This window comes from Pongo pygmaeus, chromosome 8, assembly GCF_028885625.2.
Source record: "Pongo pygmaeus isolate AG05252 chromosome 8, NHGRI_mPonPyg2-v2.0_pri, whole genome shotgun sequence".
Lineage (NCBI taxonomy): Eukaryota > Metazoa > Chordata > Mammalia > Primates > Hominidae > Pongo > Pongo pygmaeus.
In genome coordinates this window covers 83,900,315-83,916,055 of record NC_072381.2, presented here as the reverse complement: position 1 = coordinate 83,916,055, position 15,741 = coordinate 83,900,315, and the positions used below count along the sequence as shown (strand labels likewise).

Genomic DNA, 15,741 nt, shown 5'->3' with positions numbered 1-15,741 from the left:
TAATTTCTGTTCTTTTACATTTGCTGAAGAGTGCTTTACTTCCAACTGTGTGGTCAATTTTGGAATAAGTGTGATGTGGTGCTGAGAAGAATGTCTATTCTGTTGATTTGGGGTGGAGAGCTCTGTAGATGTCTATTAGGTCAGCTTAGTGCAGAGCTGAGTTCAATTCCTGAATATCCTTGTTAACTTTTTGTCTCATTGTTGTGTCTAATGTGGACAGTGGGGTGTTAAAATCTTCCATTATTATTTTGTGGGAGTCTAAGTCTCTTTGTAGGTCTCTAAGGGCTTGCTTTATGAATCTGGGTGCTCCTGTATTGGGTGCATATATATTTAGGATAGTTAGCTCTTCTTGTTGAATTGATCCCTTTTCCATTATGTAATGGCCTTCTTTGTCTCTTTTGATCTTTGTTGGTTTAAAGTCTGTTTTATCATAGACTAAGATTGCAACCCCTGCTTTTTTATTTTCCATTTGCTTGGTAGATCTCCCTCCATCCCTTTATTTTGAGCCTATGTGTGTCTCTGCACATGAGATGGGTCTCCTGAATATAGTACACTGATGGCTCTTGAGTGTATCCAATTTGCCAGTCTGTGTCTTTTAATTGGAGCATTTAGCACATTTACATTTAAGGTTAGTATTGTTATGTATGATTTTGATCCTGTCATTATGATGTTAGCTGGTTCTTTTGTTCGTTAGTTGATGCAGTTTCTTCCTAGCATCAGTGGTCTTTACAATTTGGCACGTTTTTGCAGTGGCTGGTACCGGTTGTTCCTTTCCTTGTTTAGTGCTTCCTTAAGGAGCTCTTATAAGGCAGGCCTGGTGGTGACAAAATCTCTCAGCATTTGTTTGTCTGTAAAGGATTTTATTTCTCCTTCACTTATGAAGCTTATTTTGGCTGGATATGAAATTCTGGGTTGAAAATTCTTTTCTTTAATTAAGAATGTTGAATATTGGCCCCCACTCTCTTCTGGCTTGTAGAGTTTCTGCCGAGAGATCCGCTGTTAGCTTGATGGGCTTCCCTTTGTGGGTAACCCAACCTTTCTCTCTGGCTGCCCTTAACATTTTTTCCTTCATTTCAACTTTGGTGAATCTGACAATTATGTGTCTTGGAGTTGCTCTTCTCGAGGAGTGTCTTTGTGGCATTTTCTATATTTCTCCTGGATTTGAATGTTGGCCTGCCTTGCTAGTTTGGGGAAGTTTTCCTGGATAATATCCTGAAGAATGTTTTCCAACTTGGTTCCATTCTCCCCATCACTTTCAGGTACACGAATCAGATGTAGATTTGGTCTTTTCACATAGTCCCATATTTCTTGGAGGCTTTGTTCATTTCTTTTTACTCTTTTTTCTCTAAACTTCTCTTCTCACTTCATTTCATTCATTTGATCTTCAGTCACTTATACCCTTTCTTCCACTTGATCAAATAGGCTACTGAAGCTTGAGCATGCGTCATGTAGTTCTTGTGCCATGGTTTTCAGTTTCATCAGGTTATTTAAGGTCTTCTCTACACTGTTTATTCTAGTTAGCCATTCGTCTAATCTTTTTTCAAGTTTTTCAGCTTCTTTGTGATGGGTTCGAACATCCTTCTTTAGCTCGGAGAAGTTTGTTATTACCAATCTTCTGAAGCCTCCTTCTTTCAACTCGTCAAAGTCATTGTCCATCCAGCTTTGTTCCATTGCTGGCAAGGAGGTGCGTTCTCTTGGAGAAGAGGCGCTCTGATGTTTAGAATTTTCAGCTTTTCTGCTCTGGTTTCTCCCCATCTTTGTGGTTTTATCTACCTCTGGTCTTTGATGATGGTGATGTACAGATGGGGTTTTGGTATGGATGTCCTTTCTGTTTGTTAGTTTTCCTTCTTACAGTCAGGACCCTCAGCTACAGGTCTGTTGGAGTTTGCTGGAGATCCACTCCAGACCCTGTTTGCTTGGGTATCACCAGCAGAGGCTGCACAACAGCAAATATTGCTGAACAGCAAATGTTGCTGCCTGATCCTTCTTCTGGAAGTTTTGTCTCAGAGGGGCACCCGGCTGTATGACGTGTCAGTAGGCCCCTACTGGGAGGTGTCTCCCAGTTAGGCTACTCGGGGGTCAGGGACCCACTTGAGGAGGCAGTCTGTCTGTTCTCAGATCTCAAACTCCATGCTGGGATAACCACTACTCTCTTCAAATCTGTCACACAGGGACGTTTAAGTCTGCAGAAGTTTCTGCTGCCTTTTGTTCAGCTCTGCCCTGCCCCCAGAGGTGGAGTCTACAGAGGCAGGCAGGCTTCCTTGAGCTGAGGTGGGCTCCACCTAGTTTGAGCTTCCTGGATACTTTGTTTACGTACTCAAGCCTCAGCAATGGTAGACACCCCTTCCCCAGCCTCGCTGCCGCCTTGCAGTTGGATCTCAGACTGCTGTGCTGGCAGTGAGTGAGGCTCCGTGGGCGTGGAACCTTCCAAGCCAGGCATGGGATATAATCTCCTGGTGTGCCATTTGCTAAGACCATTGGAAAAGCACAGTATTAGGGTGGGAGTGTCCCGATTTTCCAGGTACTGTCTGTCACGGCTTCCCTTTGCTAGGAAAGGGAATTCCCTGACCCCTGCGCTTCCTGGGTGAGGCGATGCCCCACCCTGGTCTGTGGGCTGCACCCACTTTCCAACAAGCCCCAGTGAGATGAACCCAGTACCTCAGTTGGAAATGGAGAAATTACCCATCTTCTGTGTTGCTCACGCTGGGAGCTGTAGACTGGAGTTGTTCCTATTTGGCCATGTTGGAACCTCCCCCGAGTGTTACAGCTCTTAAAGGTGGCATGGACCCAAAGAGTGAGCAGCAGCAAGATTTATTGTGAAGCGTGAAGGAACAAAGCTTCCACAGTGTGGAAAGGGACCCATGTGAGTTGCTGTTGCTGGCTTGGGTGGCCAGCTTTAATTCCCTTATTTGGCGCCGCCACGTCCTGCCGATTGGTCCATTTTACAGAGCGCTCATTGGTCCGTTTTACAGAGTGCTGATTGGTGTGTTTACAAACCTTCAGCTAGACACAGAGCACTAATTGGTGCATTTTTACAGAGTGCTGATTGGTGCGTTTACAAACCTTTGGCTAGACAAAGAGCACTGACTGGTGCGTTTACAATCCTTTAGCTAGACAGAAAAGTCCGCCAAGTCCCCACCAGACCCAGAAGCCCAGCCAGCTTCACCTCTCACCAGCAATCTCATTACTGGGTATATACCCAAAGGATTATAAATCATTTTGCTATAAAGACACATGCACACAGATGTTTGTTGCAGCACTGTTTACAATAGCAAAAACTTGTAACCACCCGAAATGCCCATCAATGATTGACCGGATAAAGAAAATGTGGCATATATATACCACGTAATACTACGCAGCCATAAAAAAGAATGAGTTCATGTCCTTTGCAGGGACATGGAGGAAGCTGGAAACCATCATTCCCGGGAAACTACACAGGGACATAAAACCAGCCACCACACATTCTCACTCATAAGTGGGAGCTGAACAATGAGAACATATGGGCACAGGGAGGAGAACATCACACACTGGGGCTTGTTGGGGAGTAGGGGGCTAGGGGAGGGATAGCATTAGGAGAAATACCTAATGTAGATGACGGGTTGATGGTTGCAGCAGACTACCATGGCACATATATACCTATGTAACAAACCTGCACATTCTGCACATGTATCCCAGAACTTAAAGCATAATAACAACAACAACAACAACAACAAAACAAGAAAACATGTATTAAGAAAGAAAGAAAGCTTTTTCATGCTAATGATCAAGAACCTTTCTGCGATATCATCTAGGATCTAGGATCCAGGATCCAGGTGTTTTCTGACTCTATCTTTCACACTGATGGTTGGTACTCCTTATGGCTCATGGGTGGAGCCGGTAGCATCAGGGCTACCTTTGCCTTTGTTCACATGTAGTAAGAGAAAGAGAACTTACTCAGTAATTCTCTTACAAAGCCAGAAAGCTTCAGTCTCAAAAGCTTCCATGAGACCTCTTCTCCCTTGTCTGTGGCCCAGATTGGATCACGTGCCTATTGTTAAACCAACCTGTGGGAATGGGAGTGGCATCCCTTTTAGATAATCAGGTTGATTCCAGGATTCTGGGTAGACAACTTAAATGTCCACTTGTGCACAGAAGATTGAGTGCAGTTTAAACATGTCAAGGAGCTGGTGGCATAGCAAGGTTGCAAATTGCTTCAGAGGTTACATTTATGAGTCTGGGTTCTGAAAGGAGCAATATGTGTTTTAAAGGAAAAAAGCAAGAGACAGTGTTCTTGAATTCTTCAGTGTTTTCGAACTCTTTCTGTGAATGTGTTAGTCTGAAAGGTTGTAGTAGTACAGACCTGGCCAGTTTTGTACAAGCAAAGCAGAGCAAACATTCAGTCCACTGATTCCCAAGGTGCTGAGGACAGAAGTTAGTGGAACAGTCTGTGGTGGTGTAAACTGAGTACTGACACTTTCCTCATTTACCAGCTAGTTCTTCCTTTTACCATTTGATGTGACTTCATCAAAATTGTTCAGATGGATAAGGTTTGGGTGGCTGAAGCATATGACACTTTTCAGTTTTAGAGCTCATTAGGTGTTTTTTTTTTTTTTTTTTTTTTTTTTTTTTTTTACCAGTATTTCAACTTGATGCATTACAAATTAGATATAATTCAGGGAAAGGACCTGTATGGGATAAGAAGTACTCAAAATTATTCTGACCTTTTTATGTGGAGTGTATGTTTCACCATAAACATATTGTTTACTTTTGTCTCTTCTTCAAGGAATATGATACAGCATTAAAAGATGAGAGTTAAGTAAACTCTGGGCTATCATACAGTGGAATATGAATAAAATACATACATACACACACCCCCTTCCTTAATCCCTCCCCACACCCCTACAGCTTTCTGGCAGAGGCAGTCATGCCCACCAAATATTCTAATTGCTTTCCGCATTTCCCAGCCACCTTTCAGTTGCGTGGGCATGTGTCTCGTGATGGACAATGGGCTGTGAAAGAGATACATTTTTCTTATAGGCCATGGCAGTAAAAGATCCATGCAGAATTCGTCCTGTTTTTTTCCCATGAGGAGACTGAAGGGACCGTGGATTCCAGATGGGCAGCTATAAAATGGAAGGATCTCTATTAGCTTGAGTCCCTGAGTGACTGTGTGGAGCTGAGCCTCTTGTTGACCCTTGTAGGCCATTTAACATGGAAGAGAAATGAACTTTTGTTGTGTTCATCCACTGGCATTTGGAATTGTTATAGGAGCACAATGAATACATACCTCCTTTCAATATTTACTCTTTGTCTAGAAGCACCTTTCTCAAACCTAATTCTTACCTCCTTGCCTGCTCACCCAGTAGAGCCTACATAAAAGTTTATCTCTTTTTGATATCTCAGTATTGCCATTATAGATCTCAGTTATTGTGCTGATCTCTTATTGCTCATCATCATAGATGCCATCAGGGCCTACTAAGCTAAATAGGGTCATTTGCTTTAAGAAGATGAACTGAGTTGAGTAGTAAAATATATTCCCTAAAAAAGCATGTATGAATCTATAGTAACTGGAGTAACTAGTCTTATGAAAAATTGGAGACTAGAAAATTGCATTCAAGGTTTGGTAGCTTGATATTTTGTTAAATCAGTACTAGTTCATTTTCTCCCCCAAGTTTGTTTAGTTTCATTTTTTAAAAAGACCTTATTGAGGATAATCGACATAAGAAGGTGTAGATATTTAATGTATACAACTTGATGAGTTTGGAAATAAGTATGTATCCAAGAGACCATCACCACAAGCTATCCACCCTCTCCGAAAGTTTCCTCCTGTCCTCTTTATTGTTTTTTTTCCTGAGAAAAACACTTCATATAATATCTACCCCCTTAGCAAATTAAGTATACAGTACAGTGTTATCTCCAGGCAGTGTGCTGTACAGTAGATCTCTAGGAATTATTTATGTTGTCCAAATTATACACTGTTGTACTCAAGTTATATACAAGTTGTACTTTGATAGTTCAAGTTTAATAAATCTCTTTGTGGTTACCCATGAGATCTGATAGAAGATCTGGTTAATATTTCTGAAGGAATTATTCCTTGGAGAATGAACTAGCTTTTAGAATCACATATCTTTATGTCCCAGAGGAACCCCAAGACCTGTTCTTCACTAACATTATAGGCCGTCATAAATAACCCACACACACACCATGAAAATTGTCTTTGGTTTGGAGCGGAGGTCAAAAAGTGGGACCCATGCTTGCTTTGGCCCACAAAGTGGTTTTTGCATAAGGAAAATAGGTGCCAACATTTAGAAATCAGGAAATTTAACACAAAACTCTAGATTTCTGGCTGTTCTCTTAGAATGGGTGGATGTGGCCACTCTGAGCCTGTGTTAGCAGAAGGTTGGAATGGAAGCAACAGAACTGAGGCATCCCATTTTCCACAGCCCGCACTTGGCTCGGTTTGCCTCTCACTCATTGCACTCAGCCCACTACTGAAGGCATTTTGGTTGGAGGGTTCCTTTCTCTATTATCATGCACATATTTCCTGGGAGAATTAATCCTGCCAGTGATTTAGGACTTAATTTCATCTAATGAATATTCACTTAGTATTCACTTAGTTTCACTTACTCTGGTAAACAGATGCCTCAGAAATACCATTTGTTGAATGAGTTAAAAGAGACTTCGGAGATAGAGCTTCGACTTCATGTTGTCTGTACTCTGTGATAGACCGCATGCCATATAATTGGAAAGCCTTACATAATTGTTGCCTCTTCTATTCTCTTCATGTTATCTCCTTTATCACTATAGCATTAAATTTACTCTAATGATACTTACTGAGATCCTGTGTGCTAGATTCTAAGGGTTTAAAAGTGAACGAGATACAGTTGTTGGCCACCAGGAGCTCAGCTTGTTGGTGATATTGTTAAAGAAATAAGCACTATAATGTTGCCACAATATAGTGAGTATGAGAGAGAGAGAGAAAGAGAGAGAGACAGGTGACCTCTGATTGGGAGAGTTTTGGAGTTTTGTTAGTGCAAGGCACATTTGAACTAGGTTTTCATTGATAAGTAGGAGTTCTCTAAACTTTTGAGATAAATTAGCTAAGCCTGCCTATAGTGTGGACCAGTTTGAAACTTCTACTAATTCTTAGTGAAGCATGAAAGGTAGTCTTCACTTTGCATGGCCTATGGGGACATCAAAATGACTACGCAAATTGAAACTGTGCAAAACACTTTCATCGATCAATGGGAACGTTTATTGATCTACAGCCTTTAAAATTTTTTGTCAAAATATTTAGTCTCTTTTATTATCAGTCATAAATGTATAGGAAAATGAAAAAAGTAAAGCTAATATTTATTCAGTACACTCTATTTAAATGTTGGAAACACTGAAAATTAATACGTATTATTTCTTTGTAAAAACTTGTTAAGAATAGTTCGAATAGTGCTTTCTTTTTGTTGTATAATTTACAATAAGGTGAGAGCATCTTTTGTAAGCCTTAGGGAATTGTCATACTCAGGAGTCTGGATCAGCTTCCAGTGTTTCATCCTGTGTGCTTTCAAAGTTGTGAAATATCTTCTAGAATTTCTTTAATGTGAAGTTTTTCACGGCATCACTTCCTCAGGGATATCTCCATCTTTTTTGTCACAGCCCCTTCCTTGCTCATATCAATAAATGTATCTTCACTAAGTTCCTCTGGCTGAGCATCCGGAGTCACTCAAATAGTCAGCAATGTCAGCATTCCCACAATCAGCTCCTTCTCCTGTTCTCATTGACTTCTGATTCAGATTTCACTTCCAGCATTGTCATTGTTTGTTTCCTTGCTGCACTTTCACCTTTGTTGGTCAGTTTCCCCTTTTGATTTACCCATTTTTGTAAAATGCCACGTGGTTTTATGACTGGGAGACAAGGAGTCATCATGACTACTTGCTTTGCCATCTGTGCAGGACTGATAACAGACATGTCGTGAGCAGTCACCAACAAACTTCAAAAGAGAAATGTGATTGGTCACTGATCCAGATGAGACCTGTTATTTATGGACTGAAGAGCTGGCAGTGAAATTTGTATTTGATGCAACAACTCACAGTTTGTGTATCATGGTAATGGAAATGTAAACTTCTGTTGTTGAGGGATTGATGGGTTTTCAACCAAGCTATGGTAACTGAAATTCATGCATAGTGGAACTTTGTAAAGCGTGGACTATCTGTATTGACATTTTGAGTGGATTTGTCCTGTCCTCTGTTCAGAGTTTAGCAAGTATAGCCCTGGCCACTTGATGGCACTCCATTAAAACCTCCTAATTGCTGTAACAACCAAAATGCTTCCCATATTTCCCATATGTGTTTGGGGGTGGTGGTGGGGACACTAACCTAGTTTGGGAACCATTTGGGGGCTATCTCTGGGTCATTTCATCATTAATAAGGCAGGGAGTGTTTGGAAATAGCCACTCTGCTGCTGCTCAGTTACTTCAGCATTCATGGCTGAATTCTGAGAGGTGGAGCTTTCAGAGTGACCTCCCCTTAAGTATGTGGTGCTTTCTACTTCCTTCATAAGCCGAGGGAGGCAGAAAGAGCCTCCTTGACAAGGAGTCACATGAGCTAGATTCTAGCTGGACTTTGCCACATATCTGTCTGCCATATAACCTTTTTGAATCCTAGTTTTCACAGCAATACAGTAAGTTTATCTATCTGATTTACAAATTATTGTGAGGAATAAATGGAAAATGTATGTAAATACTGGGTGCACGTGAGGAATTGTTCTGATGATGATGAATAACTGAATCACTGGGAGGCCTTTCTTGGACTACAATGAAATATAGCAGAACCCTCTAATGTCTCAGCAAAATAAACATCCTCAGCTTTTAGACGCCCCCTCGAGTGAGAAGTTCACAACTTTCCCATCTCCGCTTAGTTGGCTCTTTTCTCACTTAGCTCCCTTCATGGCGAAATGCAGCAAATAAACTACCAGTCCATTATTAGTCCATGAAATAACTTTAAACAGCCTCCTCCATGAGGGACAGACCTTATTTCTCTATTAATATAAGGAAAATAGAGCACAAATTAGTTGGTCTTTTAGAGAAACAGGCTGCAGATGGCTCCCAGCTGGTAGCCATTTTGAATGATGAATTTTGAATAGAGTATAAATGTCGAGTTAGAGAGTTCAGTGTTCTTTTCCTGGTCCAAGAATAAATATTTTTAGTAAAGTTAGTATAAATTGACCTGTCTTGGGGTGATCTGAGATGCTGATTACTTACCTGTGGATTTTTAACTTTACGTCTGGAGTGAAGAATTTGGTGAAATAAGCATGTTAGTAGAATATTGCTGGCTTGGCAAAGGCTTCCTTCATCTGTAAGATATTATCCTGTAATTTCTGCAAACCTGCAACATATATGGTTTAGTGAACACTGGTAGATATGTTCTCTTTCCACATGGTATACTAATCTGGAATTTGTTGGAGATGAGATAAATCTATTATGATTTGAGCATTGAAGAATACGAATGGAAATTATTTTTATCATGGATGAAACTACTTGTAGAATTTGATTAGATTTTACTTGTTTATTTTATTCTAATTTTAACAGTTTATTTCAAGAAAGTGAAATGATTCAGTGTAAATCTCTGAAATTTTTTCAATAGCTTACAGACTTTCTTCTAATTACAAAAAATTTGTAATTCTAGCTTTTGTAAACATTACTTTCCCTTCCTATCTCTACCCCCCAAAGCCCCACAGAAACTGAAAAGAAAACAGATACATACAATTTTGTATTTATTTGGTACCTTTTTAATGTGGAAAAGAAGTACTTAAGTCTTGGATCAGGAAACATTACTTCCTATTTATAAAATTTAAATATAAAGTGGAAAGTTAAGATAACTATTTAACTTCCAAAGCTGTTACATATCTATAGCATGCTATCTTCATCAGATTTTTCATGATGAAAAAAAAACTTTTGCAGATGAAATATAAAAAAAATTTTCTTACATCAACAATCTTAATTTTAATTGTTTCATATATTTTAAAATTGATATTCTTTGGGCAAGCCCTTTTTTTACTATGAATATTTGCTGTTCATCAAATCTGATATTACCATAAGAATGAAGTTACACTTCAATTATTGGTTCCCTATAAGAAATGAGCACAGTAAATCTAACAACAGAAATTTAAAACAATTATATGTTCAAATAATTACATTTTAGATAGACTCCTCTAAAATCTCTTCTTTTCTTATGACATATAGGATTGCTAGTATAAGAGAGCAGCTAAAGAACCCTAGCAGAGATTGGTAAAATTGAGAAGAGATTTCTTTTGTCAATGAGGATGTCCAGAAGTTGAAACTGACTTAGCTGAAATAGCAAAATTGTACAGCATCCAGAATTATGAGTTAGAACAAGAGTTTTAAAATACTTAATGTGTGTTTTAATGTTCATAGAAAATGATTCAACATCAGATGTTTGTTCTTTGAGCTTTCTTTTGGTTTTGTGGTGGTGAAAACAGGGACAGTAGTAAGATTTTAAGAAACTAGCTGGAATTCACTCTAGGGCTTCCCCTGCTCCCCTGCTGAGACAACGTCATTTTCTTTGTGGAGATTTTGTGGCTTTGCATAACTTGGCATTCTCTAATTTAACTGACAGCATGATATTTATAGTTTTGTTTCCATAAGGAAGTACTAATTATTTTAAACATGTTTCCCAACTTTCAGGTAATATTTCACACAACTGGGAGGCATGAGCGTCATATTTTGGTTGGGGGATGACTAGAATGATCCGCTTAATTGAATTATTCCTTGAAAGCAAACTAAACATTTTGGACAACATATTGACTCACTGAAGCATATCACATGTTTCTTGGAAGTGATTTTCTTGTTAGATTTTTTGGGAATTAATTGGATTGTGAGAAACTTACAATATCCTCTTGAAAAAGTGTCAGTGTCTCTGTCCATTGTAGCATTCATAAAATTATCTCTTTATTTCCATGATGTTTTTGAAAATGTTACTTTAATGTTTATAGGAAATAATTCAAAATCAGTAGTTCTTTCAGTTTTGGTTTTGTGAAGGTGCAAATAGGGACAATAATGAGATTTTTTTAGAGACCAAAAACCAACTAGTTGAAACTCACTGTGGAGTTTTTTATTTCCCCTGAAACAGAAATAGTCATTTTCTTCTCAGCGGTTTTGTAGCTTCTTTGATTTCAACCACATCTTCCTAGCCTTACCTTTTCCAGTTCCCTAATTTACCTGCCTCGATGAACATTTAGGACATATTTTTGCATAGCTTGGGGATACAGAACCTCTGACTTGCTTATTGCTCTACCTCCTGCCTTTGTGCCCTTTCTTCCACCCCATGCCACTTACAGGAGATGTGCTTGTCGGCCCCCAGATCCAGTAACCTAGCTCCAGTACTGGAGTTCCTGGACCAACCTCCACCCACACCCGCTGCAGGAGATGTGCTTGTCAGCCCCCGGATGCAATAATCTAGCTCCAGTACTGAAGTTCCTAGACCAAACTCCACCCACACCCCCTGTAGAGACCTTGTGCTTCCTCCCCCACCTCCCACCCCCATGACAGAATGCTTCACACTCCACTACTCCCATCACTGGCTGAGGCTGTCATAAATTAATAGTGTGCCATATCAAAGCTGTAAGAATAGACCTGGAGTCATTGTAGATGATGGTTTTAAAAGCTTCATTGATAACATCCTTAGGAAAATTTTGACTTCCCGAAAGTGAGTAAGTGTGGCCCCTTCCTACGTGTAATCACTGCACTGGCCAGAATTTATTTGTAGGGAATGTCAGTCAAGCGCAGGTACTTGGTGGCTTCTCTTTCATGAATACAAGTCAGTTTGAAGGGTATTAGTGTACACAGCTGTAGGACAGTGGGGATGACAAGAGACACGTTACTTGTCCTGGATGTGTGGGGTGAGCCTTGAAGCCCTTTGGCTGCACTGAATCACCATCAGGGCCTTGCAGGTACCAGCCCTCTCTTCTTTTTCCAGACCTTTCCGCATGCCCTCCTCCTCTGCCCTCCTCCTCTGCCTGGGAGACGTTCTTCACCTTTTCTCCAGTGAGCCAACTTTTTCTCCTCCTTTAGGTCACAGCATTAGTAAGCATTTTCTTGAGGTAGCTTTCCTTGACTACCCACGACCGGGTTAGGATCCCCTCTGTACATACTCGTATTGCGCTGCCCCATTCTGAAACATGGCACACGGTACCACGATGGCGGTTAGCTTGTCTTCTCCTTTGTTAGATTCTGAGCTCCTGCAAGGTAGGAATCATCTTGTTTGCTGTTGTATCCCTGGTATCTAGGACAGTGCCTGTCTAACCAAAAGTTATTAATATCATAAATACAAGGGCTAATATCAAGCGCTCACGACGTGCCATGCTATGTGCTTTAGGTTTTCTTAAGTTCTCACAACAGCTTTAGAAATAGATACGATAAAGAATTTTACAGAGGAGGAAACTGAGACTGATAGAAGTTAAGTAATTTGCTCAACACAGCACCCCTAGAAAGCAGCAGAGCTGGTATTTGTCTCTGGAGTCCCTGCTCATAATGGCTAGGTTACACACAGTGATGAACAAATAAAGGATGTCTGCAAAGGCATCTGGCCAGAGCTCTGTGTGGGGCCAGCAGCTTCATGAATGATCCAAGGAGTTGGCATTAGCTGGTCACAAATGGAGTTCCAGAGAGTCACTTTTTTTCTAGTCATATAGGAGAGGTCAGCTCCAGATGCCAAGTTCTAATTACTGGCAATTTGTTTTCTCTAAGAGGTTTGGCATTTACTGTGGCTCATAGAACTTTAGAGGTCATGTGGTATAGTATACAGAACTCTGGTTTTAGAATTAGGGATTCAAGGCTTGGGCTTACCCCACTTTCCCTTAAACACAGTGTTGATGTGAGTAGGTTGAGAGTGGTCTTTGTGAGCCCACTTCTCTGCACGGTATAGACAGGGAGTTGTAGTGGGGCTTAGAGGGAGTGTGTATAAAGCTGTCTTCCCAACTTGATGGCAGTTACCTACTGCTCTTAGGATATTTTCTCTGGCATATTATTTTCTGTCATGGGGCACCTATTGGTGCTCAATAAAATAAGTGTACATGCAGGGTTATTTCTGGGCACTTCTACTAATGATTTAAGATTTCAGAAAGTTAGGTCTTCTACTCATATGTCAAAAGGGAAACTTACCTATTACAGTATCATAATATGGCCCTTGACTTCATTTACTGGATTAAGCAACTGCATTATTTAATTCAGAAAAAGAAAAGCATGTAGATTGTTTTCTTACTGCCTCCCCACCAACAGCAGCATTATAGTAAGATCTTATTTTTCTATCTTTCTTTCTTTTTTTTTTGAAACAGTGTCTCAATCTGTAGCCCAGGCTGGAATGTGGTAGCATGATCATTGCTCACTGCATCCTTGAACTCCTGGGCTCAAGTGATCCTCCTGCTCCAGCCTCCTGAGATGGGACTACAGGCGTGTGCCACCACACCCAGCTAATTTTTGTATTTTTTATAGAGATGGAGTCTCACTATATTGTCCAGGCTGGTCTCAAACTCCTGGCCTCAAACAGTCCTCCTGCCTCAGTCTCCCAAAGTGCTGGGATTATAGGCATGAGCTACTGCATACAGCCTTATTTTTCTATCTTATCTCTTTGAGAGTCTTAAGTAACTTAGAGGAAAATTCTGAAACTAGTTAAATCCGGGGCCTGCTGTGTACAGGGCAGATAACTTAGTTTCTGTTTTGCAGAGACAGGTTGTAAATAAGTAAGTTCAGAAAATAAGAGGATTTCCACTTGCAATAAGGGTTAGGAGGGAAATAAACACAATGAGGTAGGAAGAATAATTGTGGTTGGGTTGGTGTGAGAATAGAAAAGGATGGGGAGTTGGACAAGATGGCGGTTGAAGTCTGAGCATGAGAAGGGGCTGGGACAGGAAATTCTGAGGAAGAGATAACAGTGAATGCAGGGACTCAGAAGGGGAGCCTGCTGGGCATGTTTTTGGGGTGGCATCATGGCTGATGCAGAGGGAGTTGAGAAAGATAACATTTTATTTTTTATTTTTTTACTAGTGGTTTAGACTTAACTAACCAAGTTAATGGTGCAAACAATAAACACATTAGCAGAGACAGGCATGAATGAGAGAAGCAGCAGCCTGGGCCAGGTGCTGTAGGATTAAGGTAATGAGCTCACCTGCCTTCAGGGCCAGACCAGTACCTTAACTTAGTGAAGACAGTGTGGGCTTAACTTTTGTTCAATTTCTAATAGAGACGTAAGTGTAGAGAAATATTCCTCTGAGGAAAACAGCAAACACCATAATAAATGGCAAGTGAGCAGTACGATGCCATGATGATGATGGCAAGTGGCCTTTGACCTCAGAGTCGGAGACACAGTAGGGACTGGGAGCAGCTCAGAGCCTGCTGGCCCTGACTCAAGGGGGCAGCTGTTTCTCAGTGCCAGCCAGGCATTGTCATGTGGGAATGTGAGCTGTCTGTGCTAAATTTGCCAAGTTTTCCAGAGAACCAGAAATCTGCATTGTTCTATGAAATTCCCGGATTTAAAAATGTTGGCTTGAACTTTAAAAAACCTTACAATGAATAGACAAAATGCATCTGTGGGCTTACAGTCTGAAACATCTGCTGAAAGCCCTTTTATATTATGATAAAGGGGGTTCATCAAGTATGATGCATGCGAACCATTTCCTTGTGCCCAGTACATAGCCAGTACTGAGGAGAAAAAGGTACTTATTATTGATTGCACCCTTGATGTGTTTAGGTTGTTTTCACCATTAATTTATTTAACGAACTCTCAATCCATATTAAAGATAAATATTATCCCAGTCTAATTCAAGTGATTAAATTAATACATGATTTTTTTTGCTGTTTGCATATTGGTTAGTTTGCTCTATTAGTTTGGTTAATTCTATGTTCGTGTTACATGAGCAAACATTAATCTTGTGTAATTCATGTAAAATTAGTGAGGAACAGAGGACGCACATTTTAAATCCTGTTCTTTTCTTATTTACTGTCCATTTCCGTTGCTGGGCAGTCGTTGCTTCCCTCACTTGTCCTGGTGCTTCCACTCATTTAGATCTTGAGACCTCCTGGCCAGTGTTAGCTGCATGTGCAAGTGGGAAGGACCTTTGGCAAAAATGCCATTCTGAACCAGGCAAAGGATGATGGGGAATACAGTCTTACGACGTGATGTCGCGTTTAGAGGGTTTTCGTCAGTTTTAATGAAATACAAATGCGCCCAAAGCAAGTTATTTTTTTCCCCCAGGGGAAAAAATCTTCATTTAGTATGCAGTTTTGTATTACAGGAATCGTGTTTGGTGTGTTGCAATCCCTTGGCAATTGTCTTGGGGAATTTTATTCAGCACAAGCATCTCTGATGGTTCTGGCATCAAGTTGGGTTAATTACTTGTTCATGTACTTTTTGGTCTTGTGTCTATGTTAAAATTCTGAAGCATTGTGGAGAGGAACACTGGGAGTAACAAAATATATTTGAATATTTCTAATAGATTAAAGGCTTATAAAAACATCTCTTTTTCCCCCCAGGGTTTTTTTTTCTTTGCATTGTTTTCAAATGAGATCATTTTGTATGAACATGAACTTAGGAACTTGAAAGTAAACTTTTTTTGTGTGAAAAATCTTATCTGTAAATACAAGTTTTTAATTGAGTCAATATTTCTCTCAATTTTTGTTACAGATCATGGAGGAAACAAATACGCAGATTGCTTGGCCATCAAAACTGAAGATCGGAGCCAAATCCAAGAAAGGTA

At 40.2% G+C, this 15,741-nt stretch overlaps 1 protein-coding gene across 5 annotated transcripts in view; it reads left to right on the top strand.

The window, feature by feature from the left end:
• The window catches only part of BICC1 (BicC family RNA binding protein 1), a 319,977-nt gene that overhangs the window by 175,399 nt on the left and 128,837 nt on the right, over nucleotides 1–15,741 (top strand). For 4 of the 5 annotated variants that reach the window (XM_054503414.2, XM_054503413.2, XM_054503415.2 and 1 more), the window contains exon 3: nucleotides 15,669–15,738. In XM_054503414.2, the coding sequence (XP_054359389.1) occupies nucleotides 15,669–15,738 (70 nt within the window). Of the gene's footprint in view, nucleotides 1–12,600; nucleotides 12,687–15,668; nucleotides 15,739–15,741 lie in introns of those variants that run through there. The other variant, XM_054503418.2, reaches the window with a different exon arrangement.